At 45.3% G+C, this 24,830-nt stretch overlaps 1 protein-coding gene across 5 annotated transcripts in view; it reads right to left on the bottom strand.

Annotated features, from left to right (window-relative positions):
• The window catches only part of DNAH9 (dynein axonemal heavy chain 9), a 392,319-nt gene that overhangs the window by 230,844 nt on the left and 136,645 nt on the right, over positions 1–24,830 (bottom strand). For all 5 annotated transcript variants that reach the window (XM_050919194.1, XM_050919196.1, XM_050919197.1 and 2 more), the window contains 3 exons: positions 17,193–17,358; positions 11,245–11,347; positions 9,431–9,670 (listed from right to left, as the gene is read on the bottom strand). In XM_050919194.1, the coding sequence (XP_050775151.1) occupies positions 9,431–9,670; positions 11,245–11,347; positions 17,193–17,358 (509 nt within the window). The remainder of the gene's footprint in view (positions 1–9,430; positions 9,671–11,244; positions 11,348–17,192; positions 17,359–24,830) is intronic.

Genomic DNA, 24,830 nt, shown 5'->3' with positions numbered 1-24,830 from the left:
GAAAATAGCTGACACCTGAAAGTTTGGAAGGGTTTCCTGTCCAGCACATCAGCCTTAGGATGACAGGGATCACTGGGCCTCTCTGAAACCATCAGGTCTGGTGATACCTCCTGGTCTTAGACAAAGTGAGTGGACCAACTTCTGTTAGTGAGAGAGACAAGCTTCAGAGCTTACGCAAAGTTCTTCTTCAAGTCTGGGCAAAGTCCTCCCAGCACCACAGCAAAATGCAAGGTGGGACAGATTGTTTAGCATAAATAGTTGGCACGTATTGTAATGTAAGGGACCCTTCAAGATAGAATGGCCCATTAACACCTCTGCTGTAATAGGACAAAAAGGGGGTTTAGCGGATTATAGATGGTTGTGACAAGCCATAAATCCAGTGTCTCTGTTCAGTCCATAATTTTTACTCTTTAACGAAGTTATTAATTTAAGCTCCCATGCCTGTCTTTTGCAAGTGTTTGTGCAAGTTTTCTTTGAGGATAAGGACTGAGAGGTCAGACATAGGGTGACCACTTTGTGAAAGAAGCGTTCACCCGCAGGTGATGAGGTGGTTTTGTCTTTTATCATTTTCCTGGGTGAATTCACTTGAGCGCGTAGTGATTGTCTGGATGGATGGAGCTGCCAATATGTTTCACTGCTCTGTCTAGCACATGCAGCTGGTTTAAGAGAACTTGGCAAAGACTGTGTGTGTACCATCCAAGCCCTTCTCTGAATGAGCTGCTTACTTCTGAGCATTGATGTTAGCCTTACAAGCCATATAACATGATTATCTCTACACAGGGAGACAAATCACTGCAACACTGCAGTTCAGTCCATCTTATCCCGCTGCGCTTCCACAGCAGGTTATACCTGCCTCTAATAGTCTTCAGGAGCAGATCCCCACACTCGCAAGCTGTTTTGCTACCACTACACTCATTAATACCTCCCTTGGTCTGGAAGCAGATGTCTTCACAGCCTGTGGTGGCACATAGCATGATGACAAACATCAGTCAAATCGTATTTACATGTCAGCACATCTCTCTGGCTCCCAGTGCCGGGATGCAAGCAGGCAGGATGGGAGCATCCCCATGGATGGATTTACAGCACAGAAACCCTGACTTCTTTACTGGGTCCAGACCTTGGTCTGAGATATATTAACTAACCAGGCAAGGCCCAAAGAAAGCAGTTCAGGTAGGCTGCAAAATGCACTTAGCCCCACCCATCAACAGTGTGAATTCACGAGAGTGCTGGACAAGACTCGGCTCCCAATGGCAAGAAGCCCTGCATGGAAAACCATTCATTGCACTTTTCTTGGTTTATAGCAGTGGTTCTCAACTCATGGGCCACTTGCGGCCTAATCAGCCCACAGCTGCGGCCCATATGCCATCCTCAGAGCCATTCAGGTAGTATATATACTGTGTGGATGTGGCCCACGTAACACACAGAGAACTGCATATGTGGCCCACAATGGTAAATAGGTTGAGAACTAGTGGTTTATGTTTACAAGTTAAGCCATTCGTATCATCTGGGATCAAGAGTGCAGCCCTGGAATTACTGTCTAGTATGGTCCGAGATACCTCATGGCTCTGTGTCACATCGCTAAAGGAGCAATCTTTCTACACCCACGGGCTCCCCTGAGCAGACATACATTCAGTGCTACATGGCTACAAGGGGTTTGTGTGGTGGAAGACACCGGGAAGTTCCTTCTTCCTTCTGCTGCCACCACGGCACACATGAAATACATTGCATCATCTTTACACGGAAATATTGCTCCCCTAGACAGCAAAACTAGCAACAGTAAAGGTCTCTGTTGGGAATGTGCATGCACTGCAGTCTTGGAGCAGTCTGGACCTCCATCAGCCTTTCCTTTGCATACTGCCATATGCTAGGAATAAATATACTGGGAATAAACGGATAATTTGCAATCTTGTTTTTCAACTATTTGATGTTTAATAATTCAACACTCCAAGCATTCATCCAAAACCTGAAATATTATCACACTCATTGTGGACTTGAAGTGCAAAAAGGTATAAAATGAACCACGAATGTTGGGTTTATTTTGTTTTGCTCATGGTTCCTATCTCCCGAGCACTGCATCCTGTAAAACAAAGTAATTGGCTCACTGGGGCCTTCCGGACAGGCAATCAAAAGTTTGTGGAGGAAATGGAGAAAACAGGACAGATGGCTCCTAGCCTCCATTATCATAACTATGCCCTGCTGAGATGATGGCCAGTAATGCCATGCCAAGGGTCACAGCACAGCCTTCCCTGCTTGCTAGGGGTATGGATGGAGTCCAGGATTACCATACTCTGGGCTGATGAGAGGCACAAAGGGGGCTGCGAGGAGTAAACCTGAAGTTGCCCTAGTACAACGGTTATAACAAGGGGGTAAAAATCACAGCTTATCCTGTATAAAAATTTCCCAGAAATAAATGACTTTTAATCCTCTTAGTTCAATTACAAAGTAAAATAATTTTTAAAATAGCTGGCTCTGTTAAGCGACCCTTGTGCAGCGGTGGCTCCAAGCACCAGCACATCAAGCACGTGCCTGGGGCTGCAAGCCGCGTGGGGCATCCTGCCGGATACTGTGAGGGCAACAATGAGACCGCCTTCATACCCACCGTCGAATTGCCGCCGAACCCATGGGACCAGGGACCTCCCGCAGCTGCGCCACCAAAGGCAGCCTGCCTGCCATACTTGGAGCGGCAAAAAAGCTAGAGCTGCCCTTGCCCCTGTCCATGGAAGGAATGAATCTAAGTACTGTTATTAACGCAGCAGCGGAGTAGGTGTTACAAGCTACCCCTCCAGAGCTACTGTTGTGTCCTTAGTGTACACAACAGGAAGAAATCACACAGGCACAGTCAGGTTCCAAGTCAATAGTGAGTGAGTCCTTTAGTGGTGCTCTCTGTGTTCTCTTTAAAGAGACACTCCCAGTTCCTATACACAACAGCTACAATTCTTGGGTATGCAATGGCAGAACAATGACATGGAGGGCCAGGGAAAGAGAGGGGCAAAGCAGCCAGCCAAACTGGAATAGAGTATGTATGGGAAGTCAGAACACATACACCCAGCCTCCATATGGCCAGCCAGCAAGAACAGGCTGTTGGGGTTTTGGTGGGGGTTGTTCCCAGCTCAAGCAAATGCAGTGTGTCACCATGTCTAGGAAAGGGTATGGACAGCGTTCCTTTAGGAGTCCTTTGGCACAGCACATAAAGGCTTCCTCCTATTGACAAAAACAGAGCACAAGCCATTTCCGGTGCATTGCCCTGGCACTGCTTCGGAAGAGCTGGAAAGGAATTCTGGGAATGGTAGGCAAGTCACGCAGTCGCAGTCCCACAACAGAGACGGACACAAGGTGGAATAGGGATTCCCTAAGCTGAGATAGCTGGGATTGAGGGACAATGGAGGAGGCAAGACTGATATGAGGCCTGCCGGTCTGTAAGAGACTACGTAGTTGAGGAGGGTTGATTTGCTAGTGTGTGTTTGTCAAAGATACTTTTTATATGGCCCCAGTTCCCTTAGGATCAGAGCAACTCCCAACCTTTAGGGTCATTATTCTTACAACACCCCTGGGAGGTGGGTAAGTACTGTTCTACATGGTGAACAGAGCCACAGAACCTCTAAGGTATTTAGACTCCTAATTTCTGTTAAAATCAATGGGAGTTCGGTGCCTAACGACTTCTGAGGATCTCGGCAAAAGGCTAAGAGACTTGCTCAAGGTCACAGAGGAACTCTGTGGTAGAGCAGGGACTTGAACTCAGCTCTCCTAACTCTAGCCTAGCATTTAACCATAGGCCAGCCTTCCTCCTAACCAATGAGCATCTGTGTTAGTAGGTGATGTATGTAGGTACACAGCTTTACACTGTATCTCCTAGGTTTTGTAGGTTTGAGTTTTGCATTGTTGTCTCTTGGCTCACAGACAGCAGCTGCACCCTCCTGCCACCAGTTTGGGAAACATTCTCATTATTCCTATTCAAAACCACAAAGGAATGCCCATAAGTACAGACCTGACTTGCAGCTTTTCCATTCCATAGCAGCTCTAAATGTACTTGCCTATTGGCCAAAGAAAGTTCTATCTCTCCACTGGTTCAGTACTTCCAGGTGCAACTTTCTCCCAGTCTTCCTGTTTCTATCCAAAGTAATTGTCAGTTTCTCTTCTGCTTTATCAAAGCCAATCCCCAAACTCATCCCCCTACCACTTGGCAATTTGTCCAATGTGCTCCTGTGGAGACTAGAGCAATTCTAAAGCAAACCAGGTACCGGGCAATAGTCTTCAGGGTCACATCTGTGCTGTGACAGGCTGTTTCCAGGGTCACTTTGCCATGCCAAGTGTAAGAAGTGTAGCAAACTACCCTGTAAACATATTTTGCCCTAATTATATAATGCCGACTCGTCACCTAGCAACTGGACTATTGTAGTTCATCCTGGCCTGGCCAAAGGGAGAGGAGCAGTTGAGCACTGGAGGAAATCACATTCAATGGTAATATTCGGGACCTGCCACCACTGCTTTAGAATAGCTTGTAGGTGCTTCAAGTCCCAAAAGGAGGGCACGGAACATTCTTGTCTAGTCAAGGCAAATTTGAGCACCATTTGACACAGTTTACTCAGTACTGCCAAAAGACCCTCCAGCCACTAGGTTTGTGTCAGGTTCCTTCACATTCAGCTACGTTATTTATTTGTCTAGCCTAAACCCTCTAGCATTTTGGAGAAAAATGGAGTGAATTCCACTAGGATTCACCTTCAGTGAAATCCATAGTGAGTCACTCTCACTGTGCAACGCAGGCCATTAGCCAGCCAATCAAGCTGGCACTGAGTATTATATATGCAGGCACTCTGAAAGTCTGAACAACATAAAAGCAAGTCAGCAGATTGCTGCCAGAAACGATTTCTGCAGATGGCTACTTTGGAGCATACTCTTCTGGGTAATATTCACATACACAGGTAGATTTACATTCACTCATTCTCCATTAGCAGCAGCAACTAAGGCAAAGGTTCCTGCAGTAAGACAATTAGCACAGTCCCTGTAATAAGGACTGTCAGCCTATTTTGACAAAGGGAATCAAGCAGGGATTGTAAGTCACTGATTCAATATTTAGCTACAGCTAAGATAATGTCATAATGACAGATTCTTTGAGCAGATCAAAAGTGGAACAGCAGTAAAACATCACAAAGGCAGAAAGTTCCAAAGGTGGACCTCTCAGGTGTTTCAATCTGCATAGGTTTTGTGCCACATACCTGTTACCATGAGCTGCTCCTGCAGCTAGAAAATAGCTAGTGGGAGAGCATTCACTAAAGGCCCTTTATATATGAAGCTATTATATGCTCAAGCACTTGATTGTTTATTCAGGATTAAACTGAATTTCAAAAGGCCTTTATACTATTATCTACAGTACTGGCGTCTGCACATTTCTTTATCCATCCAAAGGATAAGGCAAGTGAGATTTCTCTATCTGTTTTTTCTGATGACTGAGGATTCCACGCTATGGCACAACAATACTTCTTGCATTTTCTGTTTTTCAGTTTGAAAATGTGATGCGTTTATCGTAACTCAGTGCGACTGGAAAGGCAAAGACAGAGCTCAATGCTGATTTCAATGGTCTCCACATCAGCGTTCACAAACAGGGCAAACTAGATGGGAAATTGAGACAGGAGGAGGAGATGATGGTGTCCTGAGGAAGGGTTTCAAGGAAAACCAAACCACAACCTAAACAAACAGCCACAACAGAAGAAACATGATTTCTTTCCTTTTGCAACCATGTGATAACCAGAAGCAACCTGCAGCTCTTATCACTTCACCTGCACTCTGCCCTGTAATGCAGCTCTGTGAGGACAACTCCTACCACTCCAAGCCTCTGAGCACCTTTCAAACAAACCTCATTTAAAAAAATTAAACAACTTGCCATAAAAATGTTTCTTCTTCCTTTGTCACCCCTTCAAAATACAGTTTGGCTAAATGCAGGGATTTGAAGTGACCCTGATCTGAAAAGCCAAGGCCTGATGACACTCAGCCTTCCACCGCTGACAGTTTTTAAGGTCTGATACTCTTGACCCATGGAAGTTATAAGCTCCTGCTCCAGCCTGCAGCAGAGCTGAGATTCTTGGCTTTCCATTAGTTTCTAAAAAGTTTTTACTTAGTTCTGATGGGTTACAAGATTCTGACCTTAAAGACATGCACTTTTAAAACAGTGACAGCAAAAGTGACAGCAAGGGCTATAATCAGGGTATGTAACAGTTCCCATTCTCAGCTTCCATGGTAAGCTGTTCATGACTATCCAAAACTTTTCTCCTCTAGGCTTCCAGTTTTGATCTCTGCCTCAGGATTCTTTGAGCAAAACTGTGTGGCTATTTAGGAATATGAGAAGAGTGAAAAAAAATAACTTTTCCCATTGTAAAAGAAAAACCTTGCAACTTCTTTTTGGTGCTGAGACAACAGAGTCAAAAGCTCATGTTTAGCAGGGGACTTGGTCTCCTTAAGGAGAATCACCTTTCAGTGATCCAGTGGGAATTGGTTTGGATTTTAGTTAGTTACAGCTTTTTACAAATTGCCACTTGGGCATCCACCATACACCTGGTATGATGTTACTATTACATTTAGAAGCATGTGGCATCTGAGCATATGTGTGTGTGTCTGTGTGTGTGTGTTGGGGGGTTAATATAGCTCTGGAGGAGCCCTTGCCTCACCCAGTATACTGATGTATGATGTGTAGTGAATGATGCAAAGGGGAGGCTGGAGATAGGTGCTTTCAAGAAGCTGACCAATAGCTAGACAGGCAGGTACAGACACACAGTGCCCTGGTGGCCAGAGGAAGGGATTATTTCATGGGTTCGCTGGAGTTGCACAGTGCTGCAGGAGGAGTTTCAGAAGGGATGGAAATGATGATCTTGAGCAACAAGGGACTGGAGGAAGCTCCAGGACTGTGCATGTGAGAAGACAGCAGAGGTGAGATGAGAGAAGGCTGCAGAGTGGAGAGGCAAGAGGATTGAGTTGAGCAAGGGAAGGGCGATGCTTTCACCAAGAAGTAAGGAAGGATGGCTAGGGGAGCAGAGCAATGGCATAAGAAGTAGAGGTCTGTCCTTGAGGGTGTGGGTGTTGCTTTGCAGTTGCTATTTCTGAGATGTGCAGAAAGCAAATATTTAAACAAATGTCTGCGGAGGTAGAATCTTAACCTGAAATAACAATCAACATGATCAACCAGTTCCCCAACTAGTATCAGCCTCACCACAGACTGGGGCTTGGCAGAGGTAGAACAATGATTTGTTTCCATGTATTTGTAATGAATTCTGATCTGGGGGCAAGTTACAATATAGTTTTCTCTACTGCTATTTCTGCTCCTTCTTTCATCACCCCTGCAGGACTGGAGAGTTGTTCTCCTTATCTGTTATTTCTGGTGAGCAGAGTCTGTCTTGGCAGCCAGTGCGTGCCATGGAAAGCACAGTGCCACTGTGTTTCACTCAGCCCATTCACAAAGCCTGGCCTTCATCATGGGCTTGTTTTAATTTGTTTCTGTCATCTACTCCCACTACGGGGCTGTGACTGATCCTACGTTTGAGAAACAACTGCTCACCTGTTCTTCTCTCTCATAGAAATCATCCTCACTCATACTTCTCAGCAGTCTGTGCCTTCCCTAGCAACCCTTCCATAACATGAATGCCTCACAACCTTCAGTGTATTTATCCCCCAGCCCTCCTGTGCGGGAGGGCAGGTTATCCTCTCCATTTTACATGTGGGCAGCTGAGGCCTAGAGAGACTAGACTGTTAAAGGTATTTAGGCACTGGCCCTCAACATTGCAACACCTAACTGATTTAGGATCCTTAATATTATTTTAGGGAATTTAGGCACTTAGGAGCCTAAACCCCATTACCTACTAATGGGATTTTGGTTCCTGAGTCCCTAAATCTCTTTTGAAAATGAGCTTTAGGATCCTAATTCTGTTAGCCATTGCAACACTGAGTGTAACAACACCTAAATATCATTAAAAATCTAGATCTAGGTGACCTGGCCAAGGTCATACAGGAAATCTGTGCATGAGCAAGGAAATCAAACCTCTCTCTCTTAAGATCTAGGCTAGTACCCCTAATCACTGGACCTCTTTTGGGGTTGCCAACTTTCTACTAGCACAAAACCAAACATCTTTTCCCTGCCCCCTGGCCCACCCCTTCTCTGAGGCCCCACCTCTGCTCACTCCATCCTCCCTCCCTCAGTTGCTCACTCTCCCCACCCTCACTCACTTGCTCATTTTCACCAGGCTGCGGATGGGCCTTGGTGTCCGGGGGAAGGTTGAGGGCTCTGCTTGGGGGTGCGGGCTCTGGGGTGCGACCAGAAATGAGGCGTTCAGGGTGTAGGGGGGGCTCTGGGCTGAGGCAGGGGGCTGGGGTGTGGGAGGTGGTATGGGCTCTGGGCTGGGGGTGTGGGTTCTGAGGTGGGACCAGAATTGAGGAGTTCAGGGTGCAGGAGGGGGCTCCAGGCTGGGGCAGGACCAGGGGCCTGGGGTGCTGGGGGAAGGATGAAGGCTCTGGCTGGGGGTGCAAGCTCTGGTGTGGGGCCGTGAATGAGGAATCTGGGGTGCAGGAGGGTGCTCTGGGCTGGGACAGAGGGGTTTGGAGGGTGGGAGGGGAATCAGGGCCAGGGAAGGGGAGGTGGGGCATGGGAGGGGATCAGGGGTGCAGGTTCTGGGCAGTGCTTACCTCAGGCAGCTCCTGGAAGCAGTGACATGTCCCCCTTCTGGTTCCTATGCATAGGCATGGCCAGGTGGCTCTGCGCGCTGTCCCGTTCGCAGGTACTGTCCCCACAGCTCCCACTGGCCATGGTTCCCAGCTCATGGGAGCTGCAGAGCTGGCATTTGGGCTGGTGGCAGCATGTGGAACCACCAGGCTGCCTCTACACGTAGGAGCTGGAGGGGGGACATGTTGTTGTTTCCAGGAGCTGCGCAGAGCCACAGCAGACAGGGAGCCTGCCTTAGCCCCACTGCGCCGCTGACCAGACTTTTAACAGACTGGTCAGCGTTGCTGATTGGAGCCGCCAGTGTCCCTTTTTGACTGGGCTTTCCGGTCAAAAACCAGACACTTGGCAACCCTAATCATTTTCCCCACTCCTCAGCTGATCTCACAGGCTTGAATGTCTAACAAAGGGGAAACCACATGGGCAATAGGGGAAGGAACTTCAGGACCAGAGATCCTCCAAAGTACCTAGATGCCTAAGTATCCTGGAGGATCTGGGTCTCAGTTACTATATGAAAAAATATTTTACTCCAAAAAAATGTGTGTTGTCATTTTCTTGGCAGACTGGGCTGAAAGTCACATGGAGCATACGCAGCCCCAGTGAGCCTGTATACCTCCCATTAATGTTAATTTGCTCTGGACTGGCACAGAAAGGGGATCACACACCCATAAGTTCCACATCCTACCTTTGGTCAATCTTTGAGTGCCCCAGGAGGAAAGCTACTGCACTTACTTGAAAGATATTGGAGAAGTCTCTGAGGTTGAAAATATAATGGAATTTGATAGCCGTTGGCAGGAAAGTAGCAGCTACTTTCTGGTGCAGGCCCAGTGCCAGGTGTATCAGCTGCTGAGAGGATTTCTGCACAGGCCCAGAGAAATTCCCCCGTTTCAGATGCTGAGTTAGAATGACACTGTAGATGGTGGACAAAGCTTCCGATCCAGGGAAGGAGAGAGCAAACACACTGAAGTGGCGCTGAGGGAGGGAAGGAAAACAAAGAAAGGTTTCAGACTGGGTTGGCCTCCTTTCTTGCTGAATGGGAGTCTGGGCTCATTGAGCTGATCAGAAAGCAATCAGTTTTCCTACTGTGATTTCTCATCCCAATAGCTCAAGCTGATGAGCCACTTCTGAGGCATCCGCTCCCAAAGGGTGGAATTGTCAATTGCATTTCATGGTCATTATGTTACAGTTTTTAAGTTAAAATGGCAAATAAACAAGCTCAGATAAGAGAACACTTTTCACAAGTTAAATAGGAGAACATAAGAATGGCCATACTGGGTCAGAGCAATGGTCCATCTAGCCCAGTATCCTCTCTTCCTGCAGTGATCAGTGCCAGATGTTTCAGAGGGAATGAACAGAACAGGGAGATTATTGTGTGATTCACTCCACGCTGTCCAGTCCCAGCTTCTGGGAGTCAGAGGCTTAGAGACACCCAGATCATGGGGTTATATCCTTGACCATTTTGAATAATAGCCACTGATGGATTTATCCTCCATAAACTTATCTAATTCTGATGTGAACCCCATTACATTTTTGGCCTTCACAACATCTCCTGGCAATGAGTTCCACAGGTTGACTATGCATTGTGTGAAGAAGTACTTCCTTAAATTTGTTTTAAACCTGCTGCCTATTAAACGAAGCAATTGCTAGACTGGTTCAGAGCTGAGATCCAGCTAGTGCACTACCCTCTCTCTGACATTGGCCAGAATCAGATGCCTCGGATGATGGAACAAACAACCTGGCACCTAGTCAGAGAATGGAGATGGATGGCAGGAGAGAGATCACTTGATCATTGCCTGTTAGGTCCACTCCCTCTGGGGCACCTGGCATTGGCCACTGTCGGTAGACAGGATACTGGGCTAGATGGACCTTTGGTCTCACCCGGTACAGCGGTTCTTATGTTCTATGGCACAAAGCAGATGTGGTATGATCTGCCTCCTATGTTAGGTCTCCTCCTAATCCCTGACAGTCAATGGCTGGCTTAAACCCTTAAGCATGAGGTTTAATATCTTTTCCAAATCCATGTTAGCATTAGCTATTATAACTCTGGATCATCTTCTTTCCTATTTTCATTGTATTTCATCTCTTTGGCAAAGGAAAATTTAGTTGGTCACATGAGGATTTTTACAACCCAAACCAGAGAAAGTGAGTAACTACATTCCCGGGATAACACTAGATAAATAAAAGCAAACTCAATCTGCATTACTGTGAAGGCTGTTGCTGGCTGGCAAAAATGAGAGTCCTTCTCAAACTGTGAGCAGTAATGTGTTAGGAAATATGGTGGGAAAGGGGCCAAAAATGAGGAATAAGGGACAGTTCTGCTTTCTGTTCCACCAGTGTAAATTAGAGTAACTCCACTGATTTAAATGAATTTACATTGATGTAAGTGACAGCAGAATTTGGCCACGTTTCTTAAGGCTGGAGTATTAACTATAGCATCATGGCCATAATCTGCCCCTCCAGGTTATTCTTTTAAAGACCATTCTAATAATATTCTAACTCCCCAAGTCATTTAATAGATTATCAGTGTGTCGATTAATTGACTCTACCTGAAGTCGTGCGTTGATGGTGAAACTCCCTGCAGTGGGGTTCATACATGACACATACTGCACGTTCATGATCTCCTTCAGGGACAGTTTGTTTCTGTCGTACCTGTGGCAAACAAAGCAACGCAATAATTGCAGCCTATTAGCAACAGACTTGTAGCAGCACATCCTCCAGTCAGGGCCAGGTCTGGAGCAGTGGTAACACATTTGTGTAACCTAGATGACTTTAGTTCATGCACCAAGACCCAGAATCAAAGACTATGTTCTTTGGGACAAGACTATGCCTTCCTGTGTGTCTGTACAGGGACTAGCTCTGTGGGGTCCTGATTTCAGTTGATGGCTTTTAGACACAACAAGTACTACTGTTATTATCCCCCAGTATCAAATCATGGGGATTTTTTTAAAAACAAACAGCCTTCACAACATACAAGATCTTTAAGAATAAAAAGCCGAAAGTTATAGTCTAAAATGTATCCCCATAAGTCGCCAATAAATCCTGACCATGAACTAACTCTAGGATTGAATAGTCAGGATGTTTGTTAAACCCTGCAGAATTCCTGTACTTTAGATGCTCAAATGCACCCATTTTCCTTTGAGTTTCCTTAAAATTCTTGCAGTGCCCAACAGCGCTGTCCTCTGGAGGTCACTGATCATGTCTTGCAATCTAACGTGTTCTGGAGCTGCCCATTCATACCCTTACCGATTGTTCCAAGTGATCACTGAGGTTGTATTTGTTGTAGTTTTTCATTGTTTTCCTCTTCATGGCAGAATTCTTTATACTTCACCATCTTCTCTTCTTGTTTCTTTTTTATCTTTCTGTCTGCTGCAATGGCAATAGCAATTAACAGGGTCTTGTTTGTTTTCTTTGCTACTACAACTCTGTCCAGCCTGTTTGCCTGCACCACTCAGTCTGTGACAACTACCAGATCCCATAAAATCTGAGCCTCTGCATTCTCTGGAGCACTTTCGATTTGGTGGTCATAATACCACATGGCTCGTTTACATCAATACTTGCCAGAGAGGCTCCAATGCAGACACTTGGTGATGTCATTGTGTCTACTTCTGTATTCTCTCCCAGCCAGGCTCCTGGAAGTGCTCAATATATGCTCCACCACCTCTTCCTTTTCAGAACACACACACTGCAGTTCAGGGAGCAGTTCTGTCAGTCAATTTTGTTTTGAACATAATTAAGTCTTAACAACTGTTCTTGTGCACTCACACTGAGGCTCTTGGTCTCTCTTTTCAGGGATCCTCCTACAAGAGATGAATCTGTTAATCTTTGATCACTAATGGCTTCGAGCTCTCCACTGCTGTCTGTGCATTGATTCCTGTGCAAATCTTTCCAAGTCTTTCTTTGGCAGTTTGCTTTCTCCTTTCCTTTATGCTTTTTTGGGCTGGGATGCACTCTGCCTTAGCTTGTTATCGCAACTAGATGATCTTTTGCTCTGGCTGACTTCTTACATAGTTTGATATTATATTCTTCATTGTCAATTGCTACCTCTACCTATAGTACACCTTTTGCTCCATTGTATCGTTGGATGTACATCCTGTCAATGTCTTGATATAGATTCATTATTCTGCGTATCACCAGGAGGTTTCTTGTTTGGATGTCAATTTTTTGCTTCTCCTCTTGACCCCACTTGATCACGCCGGCAGTTATCCAGTTAGTCAACTGACTATAGCTTCACCAAACTTTCCTAGACACATCATCGCGCTCTGCATCTCCTTTTGTGACAGTCCATATCATTTCAGATCATTCATGTAAAACAAATGGTTAGCTGGTTGTTGCTCTTCGCTGATTTAATAACCGCAATTTAGCTCAGGGAGAATTCATGTCAGTGGAGGCATCAATACCACAGATAGCACTGGTGATAAGTGCTTGCAAGATACCTCTTTTAATTTGGATGCCATCAATGAGAGTCCCTTCCTGGCTGAGCTAACTATTCCAGTTAGCTGTAGATTGGGGCACAAAGGAAATTAACTTTGGATGAAGCTATTGCATTTTCAGTGTCTCAATGATCCACAAATATAGGACCCTGTCATGTGTTTTTTGATCATATATCCACATCATCTCTTAATTTTTCTTTTTCTGTTTTGCATCTTCTCTGATCCTCCTGTTCACCTTGACGTGGTCTTTATTCCTTTTCATGTCACTGTGAAGCCAAATTGTTACTACTAAGCACTAACTAAAGACTGCAAGCTACCCCTCCCCACATATAGAAATGGGAAGGGAATTGTGCCTTATGTAATTGTTTCAGCTTCCTGACTGGGAACGTGGAGGGAATCTGACACGTATGCATGTATAGGTAACGGTGCTGTATCTGAGTGCATCAGTGATAGTCTTGCAATTGTGCATGTCCATCCAGCCCCAGGGTAGCACACCAAAGTGCCAGGGCTGGAGTATTGGATGTATGTGTCTGAAGAGCATGCACACAACAAGTAAGTGTGCTACAACACTCACCAGCCCTAGAGTATCATCTATGAATAAGGGCAATGCAGTTCAGCTTCCAAACACAGTTGCACGAATTTGACACCAGGTCCTCCCTTGGCAAGTAATTTTTCCTCTTTAAGAAACCATTTTCCAACACTGAGTCTAGGCACATGAATCTAGGGCTTATCTGCTACTATTTCAATATGAACTAGCAAGGGATCATTAAAACTACACAAACAAATGAACTATGAGCACCTATGAATAGGAGACAACAGGGAACTCTACAGATTTTTTGATGTTGTTAGTGACTCCGCTTCTGATAATATTAAACTCAACAAGAGCATGTGGGAATAAGTGTCTAGTGCTGCGGTAGCTCACAATAGAGACAGAGCTGAGGCCCAGCTCCAGTTCCAAGTTAGGCACATAAGGGTTCAGACATAAACTGACTGTGGTTAGGCCACGGGTGTGCTGAAGCCACTGCCTCTCACGTCAACCAATATTGTCTCATTGTTTCCTTGTACTCTCCTGCTGGTCTATAGCCATCTGTTGTCTCTTGTAAGCTCTTTGAGGCAGAGACTTGTTCTGTGTCTGCACAGCACCTAGCACAATCGGGCCATGGTCCCAGGCTGGGCCTCATAGGTACTATTGCAATACAAATAATAATAATAATTATAGAGAGAGGTAGAACCCACACAGTCCAGATCTGGATACATATTGTCCCAAGGCACAGGGGGGTTTGGATCCATTCTCTACTTTTCATAAACAGTTTCTATGAAACCTTGACATGCTGTTGCTGTGTGCACGTGGCTTCACAGATCAACAGCTGCCCTCATTTGTATCAGCCTGATGAACCCATTATTGAATGGCTCCTCTTGCATCTCCACTCAGGTCACAGCACGCCAGTGATGGGTCCAGGACTGGGGTGCAGACCCACTGATCCTTCTCTCTCTAAGACTCTTTCTGAATTGCAGAGAGGGGAAGTACAGGGGGCTATGACAGGCATAAAGTGCCCATTCAGCCTAATGCACTCCAGGGAACCTTGTTCACCTCCTATAGGGCCACCTAATCTGACTGTGATGAAAGCATGGGGGTCAAAGGGGGCTGCATGGAAAGCCAGATGGGTTCTTTGGAACATGCCCGATAGCAACAGCTGCATCTGGGCAGAATGATGGAGTGTCAAAGGGGACATGTCTGGTACAGAATGTATCCTTATGCACAGAGAAGGCAGAGCTGGGGAATTAGGGAAAATGGCAGCATGTGGATCTCATCTGAATAAGCTCTGTCTTTTTTTATTTAATCTGTACTTTACCACTTCGCAGTCCTTTCATGCCCCAGTGCCCATGCTTCTGCTCCCCGGCACTTTGGTTCCTCTCACAGACCCGCATAATTTCATCCACCTTCGCAATAAGCCTTTGATGGGTGTGAGTGCTTGGGAGCCAGGGGGTTGATCTGAACATCACATTGGGAAGCAAATCACAACTACCTTTATTTCCCAGCGGTAAGGGGCGTGTGCATTCTGTGCTTCTGGCTGTAATAACACGCGGCCACCACTTTGAGAGATATTGGAACTAGTTTTCTTCAATACACCTGTGCTGGGAAATGCTCACTTCCATGCTAACTCTATTATTCAAGAAACAATACCAGCTCTTTTATACTAAAGACTTGTGGTCCAATAATAACACGTTTATTACCATGGCAAATCCCAACAGGACACAGCCACCTAGTAGATCAAACACCAACTGGATCAGTCTCTAAGCAGGGTCCTAAGATAGTCTGTCTGGACATATAATTTATGTCCATCACTGGCGATCTTATCACACCACCAGTGTTTATGTTGAATACGTGATCGCCGGCTGTAGAGTGGCATTTCTTGGTAAATATCCATTATAACTGTATCGATCACATGGAAATCATATCCCAGGCCAGGCAACTGGTCTCAGTGCTATGTATTGCCTGTTGCAAGCAATAAGTTTTCAAGGCAGCAGTTACGATGTAAGTCCAGGAAAGAGTGAGGCTTCCCCAAAATTGGCCACATTTGAATAAAATCTGCGAATTATTGTCAGAGGACAGTGACAGAAATCACAGGACTTGGACAGTTTCTTGTACGACACTATATGAGTCATTCCAGTGGCTCTAACTGAAGAAGAGCCATAGAGCACGTCCGTAGATGTGTGTACAACTAAAGTAGGCATGGGCAGCATGTGAACCGCCAGCTGGGGAAGCTAGCCCCACCCCACCAGCACAGCCACCGGCCCAGTACCTGCTCAGGCTAGCCCCACATCCCCAAAGGTGGAGCACTGGGGGGCTGGAGCCGCAGGGAGTGGTGGTAAGCAGGGGGCGGAGTTGTACCTGCCTGTTTGCGGAAGCACAGCCTCACCCAGTCCCAGTCTCGCCCCAGGCTAGCCCCCTATCCCCATAGACAGAGCACTGGGGGGCTGGAGCTGCAGGGAGCAGTGATAAGCAGGGGGCGGAGTTGCACCTGGCTGTTTGAGGAAGCACAGCCTCACCCAGTCCCAGTCTCGCCCCAGGCTAGCCCCCCAACCCCAAAGGCAGAGCACTGGGGGGCTAGAGCCGCAGGGAGCGGTGGTAAGCAGGGGGTGGAGTTATGCCTGGCTGTTTGCAGAAGCACAGCCTCACCCAGTCCCAGTCTCAACCCAGGCTAGCCCCCCATCCCAAAGGCGGAGCACTGGGGGGCTGGAGCTCCAGGGAGCAGTGGTAAGCAGGGGGTGGAGTTGTGCCTGGCTGTTTGCAGAAGCACAGCCTCCCTCAGCTTCTATGACCCACCACCCATGAAAGCAGACAAAGAACTACGCCAACAGTAGAGAGGAGAGCTGCACCCTCATTTCACAATCTGAGTGCCACACTCATGCAATGCACCAAATCCCCCAATAACAATTACGTGGGTGAAGCCAGACAATCACTATGCTCTCAAGTGAACTCACTCAGGAAAATGATAAAAGACAAAAACACCCTATCACCTGTGGGTGAACACCTTCCACACAGCGATCACTCTATATCTGACCTATCAGTCCTTACTCTCAAAGGAAACCTGCACAACACTTTCAAAAGATGAGCCTGGGAGCTTAAATTCATAACTTTGCTAGACACTAACAATCATGGACTGAACAGAGACACTGGATTTATGGCTTGTCACAAGAATCTGTAACCCACTAACAACCCTGGATGCTTCCCCCAGCCCCCCGTCCTTCACTCCTTTCCTCCCCATAACTGGAGAGGTGTTAACGGGCCACTTCACCTTGAACGGTGCCTTGAAATGTGTTAACTACTTATGCTAAACAATCTGTTCCACTTCCTATATAGCTGTGATGCTGTGAGTTAATTTCCCAGACCTGAAGAAGAGCTTTGTGTTACCTCAGAAGCAGAAGTGGGTCTAAATAACAGATATTACCTTACACTTCTTATGTCTCTAATATCATGAGACCAAGATGGCTACAACAACACTGCATGCTTATTGCCAGATTAACCGCATGAATAGCACAGTGCAGGGGAAGGCACCTACCAGTGGCCATAGTCCATGTGTTGTCTGATCAGTGTGTGGGGCTGCACTGTTCCATAAGTGTCCACTTCAGGCATGTTCATATCATCAATGAAGTAGATGAGTTTCTTGGTGCCAGGTGGGCCATAATTTCTACCAGCCTTTTTATCCAGAGGCTTCTCAAGTATAGCTGTATGGGAACAAAGGTGGATCATTACAACCATTAGGCTGCATTTCACAGAGGATGTAAATAGTGGTATGAACAGTACGATTGGTGCCTGTCAGTCATCAGATGCGTACACGGACAAACCCCAGAGCAGGAAGGGGTTAATGGTCTGTGTTAGAGGGGAGGGCTGTAGTGAGTTCTACTCGCAACATCAAGCCTGCAGGGGATAAAGAGGAAGGAAGCAAGTTTTAGAGGTGGGTTTTCCTGACAGAAGTATCTTGGGTCTGAGGCAAAAGAAGTAGGAGTTAGACGGAGCAGCCCAGAACTAGCACCTCAAAGTGCAGCCGAGCTTAGGAAATGTGTGGACTGGCCATCATGTTACCTGAGTGTCTGTCACCTCATCTCATGAACACATTGTTTGTTAATTAAGTCAAACCCCAAGGTGGGGGTGAGTTTTGACTCCATACAGGGATATGTGGATTTGTCTTGTCTCAGAACAGGTAGAAAAAAAGTGTCCCTCACTATTGCCTGCATTAAGGGAGCTAGTAATTTGCCTTGTCTGAAGAGGAATTGCTGATCTTCACTAGAGGAAGGCTGAAGCACTCTCCACTGGCTTCCACCAGCTAGGAGAGGCAGAAATGGTGGCCAGATGTCTTTCAAAACCTCCAAGGCTTCACGCTGTGTGACCAGGCCAAATTCCAGCAAGAGCTAGCAAATGCTCAGAGGTTTCTGTTCTGTCTTCTGGCTAGGGAAGACCATTTCTTATCAGTTGTTTCGGGTCCTGTGAAGGAGGACAGAGCTTTTTGCCATGAGCCTAGGAGGTGGTGAAGGGTTTGGGGTTTTTCTGTGCTTGTTTGTTTTTCCTGTAAAGCACCATGCAAATTTATAGTTCTATATAAATATTTAATAAAAAATCACAGCCATATTGTCCAACAAAGGATCCTGCATTGTCCTAAGTTGTTATTTTGTTGAACACCAATGTGAGCCAAACTTTATTGCACTCAACTGGTGCAAAACCAACCAGGCAAAGCCATATTCTATACCCCCTTTCCCCACCTTGTATGTTTATTTTGGGAATGCTTTCTGTCTCAAGGTGTACTATTTTTCAGTACATGCCAACTAAATTTGATTCATTTATACAGTTTTTAGTCTTCAGTGGACTTATAGCAGTGCTATAAAAACATCACAATAAACAGCAATTATTTATAATTACAGAGGATTGGACAAAATAAAGGACACTGGGTATTTTAAAATAGCCATTTGTTAGAATATACATTTAATATATGCATTATCATGTGGAAAAAGTTATTAACAGACTTTTTTTCAGAATACCAATTATTGGTTTATATGTTTAAAAATGCCTTTTCTTCATTGCACTTCAAATGCCTTTTCTTCACCATTGCTCAGAATCCAAAGGATTTCTCATCTTTTGACAGCTTGCTGCAAAAAAACATTTAAAACTCTAGGAAAAAAATGATGAACCTCCTCTCAGTGAAGTAGCTTCCCACCAACCCCCCTCCACAAAACCACAATATCTGAGGTTTCTGGTAGCAAGTTAAATTAAGTGTTTCAACAAAGCATTTACTTTACATTTAATTAGTGTTTAATTAACATATAAAATCAGCCATTCTTGATGTTTAACAAATACGTACGAGATATATCAAATTGAAATGCAATTACTAGGAATTAAATGACAAGTCTGGGAAAATAACCTTTTAATTTGAAACAATCTCTCACAATACTAGTAAAAGGGGATGTTTCGATATCTTTGAAATCCTGACCTATTCAAATTAGTGTCTGAAATAAACATTCACAGTAAATGAGATTTATTGAGAGTTCTTTGTGTTTTCCAGTGGCTGTCCGTCAAAGAAAGCCAGGTTGCATGCAACCCTCTAAGTGCAAATTTATACTGTGCAGAGAGCCTGCACAAGACCTATACACTACTTAAAATGCTTATGGTTCAAAAGGGGAACTAAGTGGCCTTGTGTAGGATCTCTCACAATTTACAAGCATTAAACTCCATGCATAATGACATCAGAAGGCTGCCGGGGCTCTATGGCCAATCAAGCTAGTACAAGAGACTGAGCTAAAAACTTTGGGATGCAATGTCAGCCTTCCCATAGTGTACCTGTTAGGAGTGCTACTGATAATATAGGATTCAGGACTCTATTTTTGCCTGAGATAGAATTCTATGTCGTTTGCCCGTTTGACTCTTGATACATTTATATTCTTAGTAATATTTGTGAACTAAGGACAAAGACATTGTGTACATTGCTTCTGCCTAGCCAGATGGGTTTGTTAGTATAATGGGAACAGCTAAGAACAGGTAAAGTGTTACTGGGCATAGTGGGAGTATAATATACAAGTGCACATTTTAAGACTGCCTTAACTCCTATCTCAAGGCAAGGTCAAGCAACCTATCAGGAGGGGCAATGGGGGACTGTGGGGAAGGTATAAAACACTAAAAAGCCAAAAAAATGCCTGTCCCTGACAGTAGCACAACCTCACTCCTTACCCCTCCCATGGGATACAAAAGACGTGAGATGAAGACCCAGAGTTACAACCCCCCCAGAACAGAACATGACCATAAGCTGTAAGGGGTGGGACTGAGGGCATGCATTTCACATATAATTATGCCTGCTAACAAGGGGGGAGAATGGGACACTGGGAAACAAGGCTCTGCGGCATCAGAGTTGTGGACATGCTTGCTTGAAATTAACCCCAAAAAACATTGTGTTGCCTGCGCTTCGGACTTCTGGTCTTCTGCTTTTTGTCTGTGTGACAAGAACCAAGGGAGAGAGTAAAGGGAAAGCCCTCTAACATACTCTCTCCAGTGTGGAGTCACTGCCTCCACCCAGCATGATTTGCATTACTAATCCTTATTACTTTAGTCTCTCATTGGCAGATATTTGGCACAAAGCTCTTCTTTGCCGAGTCAGTCCTTTAGGAAAGAATGTTACGATGGTAGCTCACTGTCATACAGCAGAACTGCACAAAGCCAATAAAAGAAAGGACCTCTCCTTCCATTAGTCTGGGCACAACACTGCAGCCCACCAATGGGCCACCAAATTATAGGAAGAGAATGAGTGAGTGGGAGGGAGAATGGGAGTGAAAAGTGTGGGATAGAATGGGGGGAGAGGGGAGAGGGAACAAGCAAAGGTTGAAGTGAGAAGAAAAAAGAAGAAAGGGAAATAGACTTAAAAAAAACAGGTGGATGGGAGGAGAGATGAAGACGAGCCCAAAGTGCAGAATCTGTTGTTCCAAGGCTTGCCAGGTGAGGTTGTCAGGATATGCCTTAGATGCACAACCACAACTGGCTACTGGCTTGGTATACAATCTCCTATACATTTACACTCACATAAGAGCTCTAAAAATCATTGACTGCAAATTGAGGGCATGAAGCTGAGTGGGCAGGAGAATTGGCATATCTCTCTTCAGATACTTAGGCATATAAGAGTAGATCCTCTGCTGGTGGAAAATGTCATAGCTCCATTGTGGGCAGTTTCCATCAGCTGAGGGTCTACTCCATTGAGTTCCCAAAAACACTTGCTCTATTTCATATAAATCCATGTTCTGAAGGATACTCGACTGTAAAAATGAAGGGTACTTGTAACCTAGGCTCTTTGAGATGGACTCTGCATAGTCCCACTCTTGGGATATGTGCCAACTGGTGCCGATGAACAGTGCGGCCTTTTACTAGTAGTGCCTCCTGAAGTGCTCAGCCCTCACCCCCGCCCCTCCCCTCAGCTGTACCACAAGTGGGGTCCACGTAATGACCCGGAACGGTGCCAAGATGGAGTGTGCCAGGACCAGGACATGCTGCGCGATGGTGATTGATGCCACGAAAGGGAGCGCTGGCGAGCCCTGGAGTGGTGTTGTGAATCAGACTGGCGCTGTGAGCGGAACCGGTGCCACAAGTCTGATCAGTGCCACAAGTGTGATCGGCCCTGAGACTCCAAGCGGTGCTGGGACTCCAAGCGGTGTCTTGTCCCTGACGGCACTAAAGGGCAGAGCATTGCAGGCTTTCCGCAGGACACTGCTGCACACTGTGGCATCAGGGGCTTTGCACAAAGGGCTGGGGACCAGGATGCCATCATGTCTATGAGGCCTTTCACGGCCTCAGATGTGTCTGGGTTGGAAGGCAGTTGTGCCTCCTCCACCACCTGTCACGGTGAGTCCAATTGCACCGGACTCAAAAGCCCTCCTTGCAGGACCGAAGTCGACAGTGCTGGCTCTGCAGCTTTCAGCACTGGGGGCTCCTCCCTGGGTTTTACAGCTCCTCTCATTGGCTGGTTTCGAGGGCTTGGGTCCCAAATTTGGGGAACCACTTCTCCTTTGTTTCTGGTGCAGCTTCTGACCTGGGGAATGGAACTGATGCCAAGTCATCTCTGACAGTTTCAGCACCGGAGCTGCTGCTGGGGTACTACACTCTGATGCACGTGGTGTTGGGTCCTGCTACTTCGATGCTGGCTGTGGTCTAAGTGCTGCCTCCATGAGTAGCTATTTCAGTCTAAATTCCCGCTCCTTCTTCATTCTCGGGCAAAACCCATTGCAAATCCTGCACTTATCTGCCTGATGTGTTTCCCCCAGACACTTCAAGCAAGAGCCGTGGGGGTCTCCCACTGGCATAGACTTGTTGACTTACACAGTTTGAACCCCTGGGACTTAGGCATGCCCTGAGTTCCCAGGGAGAGAGCAGTTGGGTTGAAGGGGAACCCCACACTCCCGACAGTGAATTAATAACACTGTACTAACTAAGAACTAACTTTAACTAAGGAAAACAAACACTAAGTATATAGAACTAGGGAAATGTGGAGACTCTGCTGAATAAGAAGCCACAGTTCCACCGATGGTCACGGGTGGTAAGAAGGAACTGAGGAGGCATCAGGTTGGCAGGGTCCTATACAGAGCACTGTCATAAACAGACAGTTAAGAGTTAATGCCTCTTTTACCTGTAAAGGGTTAAGAAGTTCACCTAGCCTAGCTGACACCTAACCAGAGGAACTAATGGGGGGGAAAGATTTTTCAAGAGGAAGGAGGGAAGTTTTCCTTTGTCTCAGAGTTCCTTAAGTTTTGTTCTGGAAAGAAAAGATCCAGGAATCAGCCTCCTATCAGAGTAGTGAGTAGTAGAGAATAAATAAATAAGTTTATGTTTATTTTCATTTGTATATTGTCTTGTGCATAAAAAGGATAATCAAATTGGGTATTCTTTTGTGTAACTAAGGTTTTGCCCAGAGGAACATCCTCTGTGTTTTTTAATCTGTTGTCTGTGAGATCAGCTTGTATGCTATCTCCCAGAGGTTTTTCTTTAACCTTTCTTTTCTTTAATTAAAAGTCTTCTTTTTAAGAATCCGATTGATTTTTTCTTGTTTTAAGATCCAAGAGGATTGGATCTGGACTCATCAGGGATTGGTGTGGGGAAAGTCGGGGGAAATGATTAATTCCTCCTTGTTTTAAGATCCAAGGGTTTGGATTGGTGTTCACCAGGGAATTGGTGGAGGAGTCTTTCACGGCTATCCAGGGAAGGGTTATAGTACTTGAGAGGGAGAGATATTCTGGGGGAGAAGATAGAGAGAGTTTCTCAAATGACTCATTAACAATTTGGGTGGTGGCAGCAACCAGATCTAAGCTGGTAATTAAGCTTAAGGGTTCTCATGCAGGTCCCCACATTTGTACCCTAAAGTTCAGAGTAGGGGTGAAACCTATGACAAGCACTATGGAGGTGCCACTCCAGGGGGCTCCACAGCCAACCCGATGGATGCTGCTGGGGAAAAACTTTCCAACGACTGCGCATGTCGTGCACACACACCTAATTGGAATCAATATGAGCAATCACTCGAAGAAGAAGAACTACTTTATGAAAAATTGTAAATGGAGGGTCAGTCATTAAGGCTTGAAGTTCACTAACCCACCTAGCTGATATTATTTCTATAATAAATGCAGTTCGAATCGAAAGATGAACTAGAGAATAAGATGATAAAGGTCCAAAGAGTGCAGACATAATCTGTGTTAGCATTAAATTAAAATTCCATAGGAGAACAGACTCTCTCACAGGGGGATAAATATTTAGTAAACCTCTCAGAAACCTCTTAATATCATGCAAGAACATAGATTTACCATATATTGGTATATGAAAAGCCGCAACTGCAGCTAAATGTACCCTAAGCGATGTAACAGATAAACTCGTTTTATTCAGAAACAGCCAAACACTCTGGATTGAATAGGCGCTGACATAGGATCGATACCCTTATCAGCTATCCATAGTGAAAATCTTTTCCATTCAAAATCACATTTCCTAGTTGATTGTCTTCTAGTATTAAGTAAAACACCGTACAGCTACAAAGAAAGATTTCTCTAATTCTGTCAGAGTCCTACTGCCCATGCTATCAGGTGCAGTGAAAGTGGATCTGGATAGTATGCTTTCCCTTGCTGCTGTGACAGAAGGTCTGGCGACACATTGGAAAGAAGCAGCAAGTCTGTGTACTATCGCTGTCTTGGCCAGGCTGGAGTGATAAGTATCATCCTGGCTGAGTCTTGTGTAACCTTCTTCACAAGCATCAACACTAAAGAGCCCCTGCTCCTGAACAAAAACAATGACATTTGGGGTTTTATCTTGTGGCAAATTTCTATACAATATAAAAATTCATATATACTACATATGTGGAATATCCCAAAGAGCAAAATTGTCCCAATTGTCTTGGATCACAAAACTTTTCAAGGACCCTTCATACATCTGGGAAGAGTCTCTGATTAATTGGGCCACTAACTGATTGAGAAGTTCTGCCAGACCAGGCCTACTGGATAAATCTCCTGAATTATACACAAATCCCCAAAGCTTCACTGCCTCCTTGCAAAACTCTGAGGAATTGGCTCCTCCATGTTCGTTTACATAGTACATTGCTCTCATATTGTCTCTGGCTGCTTGAACCACAGATCTTTGCACCTGAGAGAGGAATGATCTTGGTGCCAAATGAATTGCTGTTAGCTCCAGAAGACTGATATAAAGGTGACACTCTTGTCTAGAGACTTCTTGTTAAAAGGTTGTTGAGGTATGCACCTCAGCTCATTTTTAAGGCATCTATTCTAATGATCATGAAAGGAAAGGGATAGTTGAACTTCACTTCCCTCCATATATGTTCCTGGTCCATTCACCATAAGATTGTTTTCTGGATTTTATTGGGAATGGTATTAAGTTTGTGTCATGTACTGCAGGCCCAGGTTGCTTGCCAAACAGTGTTGAAGGGTGTCTCAGCCTTTGTCCTATATAAGTTGTGACATACGTGGATGATGCCAAAAGACTCAGCAGGGAGAGGAAGAACTTTACATTCTGAATGGTAGATTTCCTCTTCAGGAATTTCTCCTCCAGAAGTTCAGCTCTTGCCATTCTGGAGTCAAGATGTACTCCTATGAAAAGGATATTTTGTGAAGGCTTCAATAGAGATTTCTTTTCAGTGATCAAAAATCCCAACCTTTGGAACATAGAGCATCTGAACTGA

The sequence above is a fragment of the Gopherus flavomarginatus genome, chromosome 12 (genome assembly GCF_025201925.1).
Source record: "Gopherus flavomarginatus isolate rGopFla2 chromosome 12, rGopFla2.mat.asm, whole genome shotgun sequence".
NCBI lineage: Eukaryota > Metazoa > Chordata > Testudines > Testudinidae > Gopherus > Gopherus flavomarginatus.
Note: the sequence above shows the minus strand (reverse complement) of the source record. Positions and strands in the feature narration are given on the sequence as shown.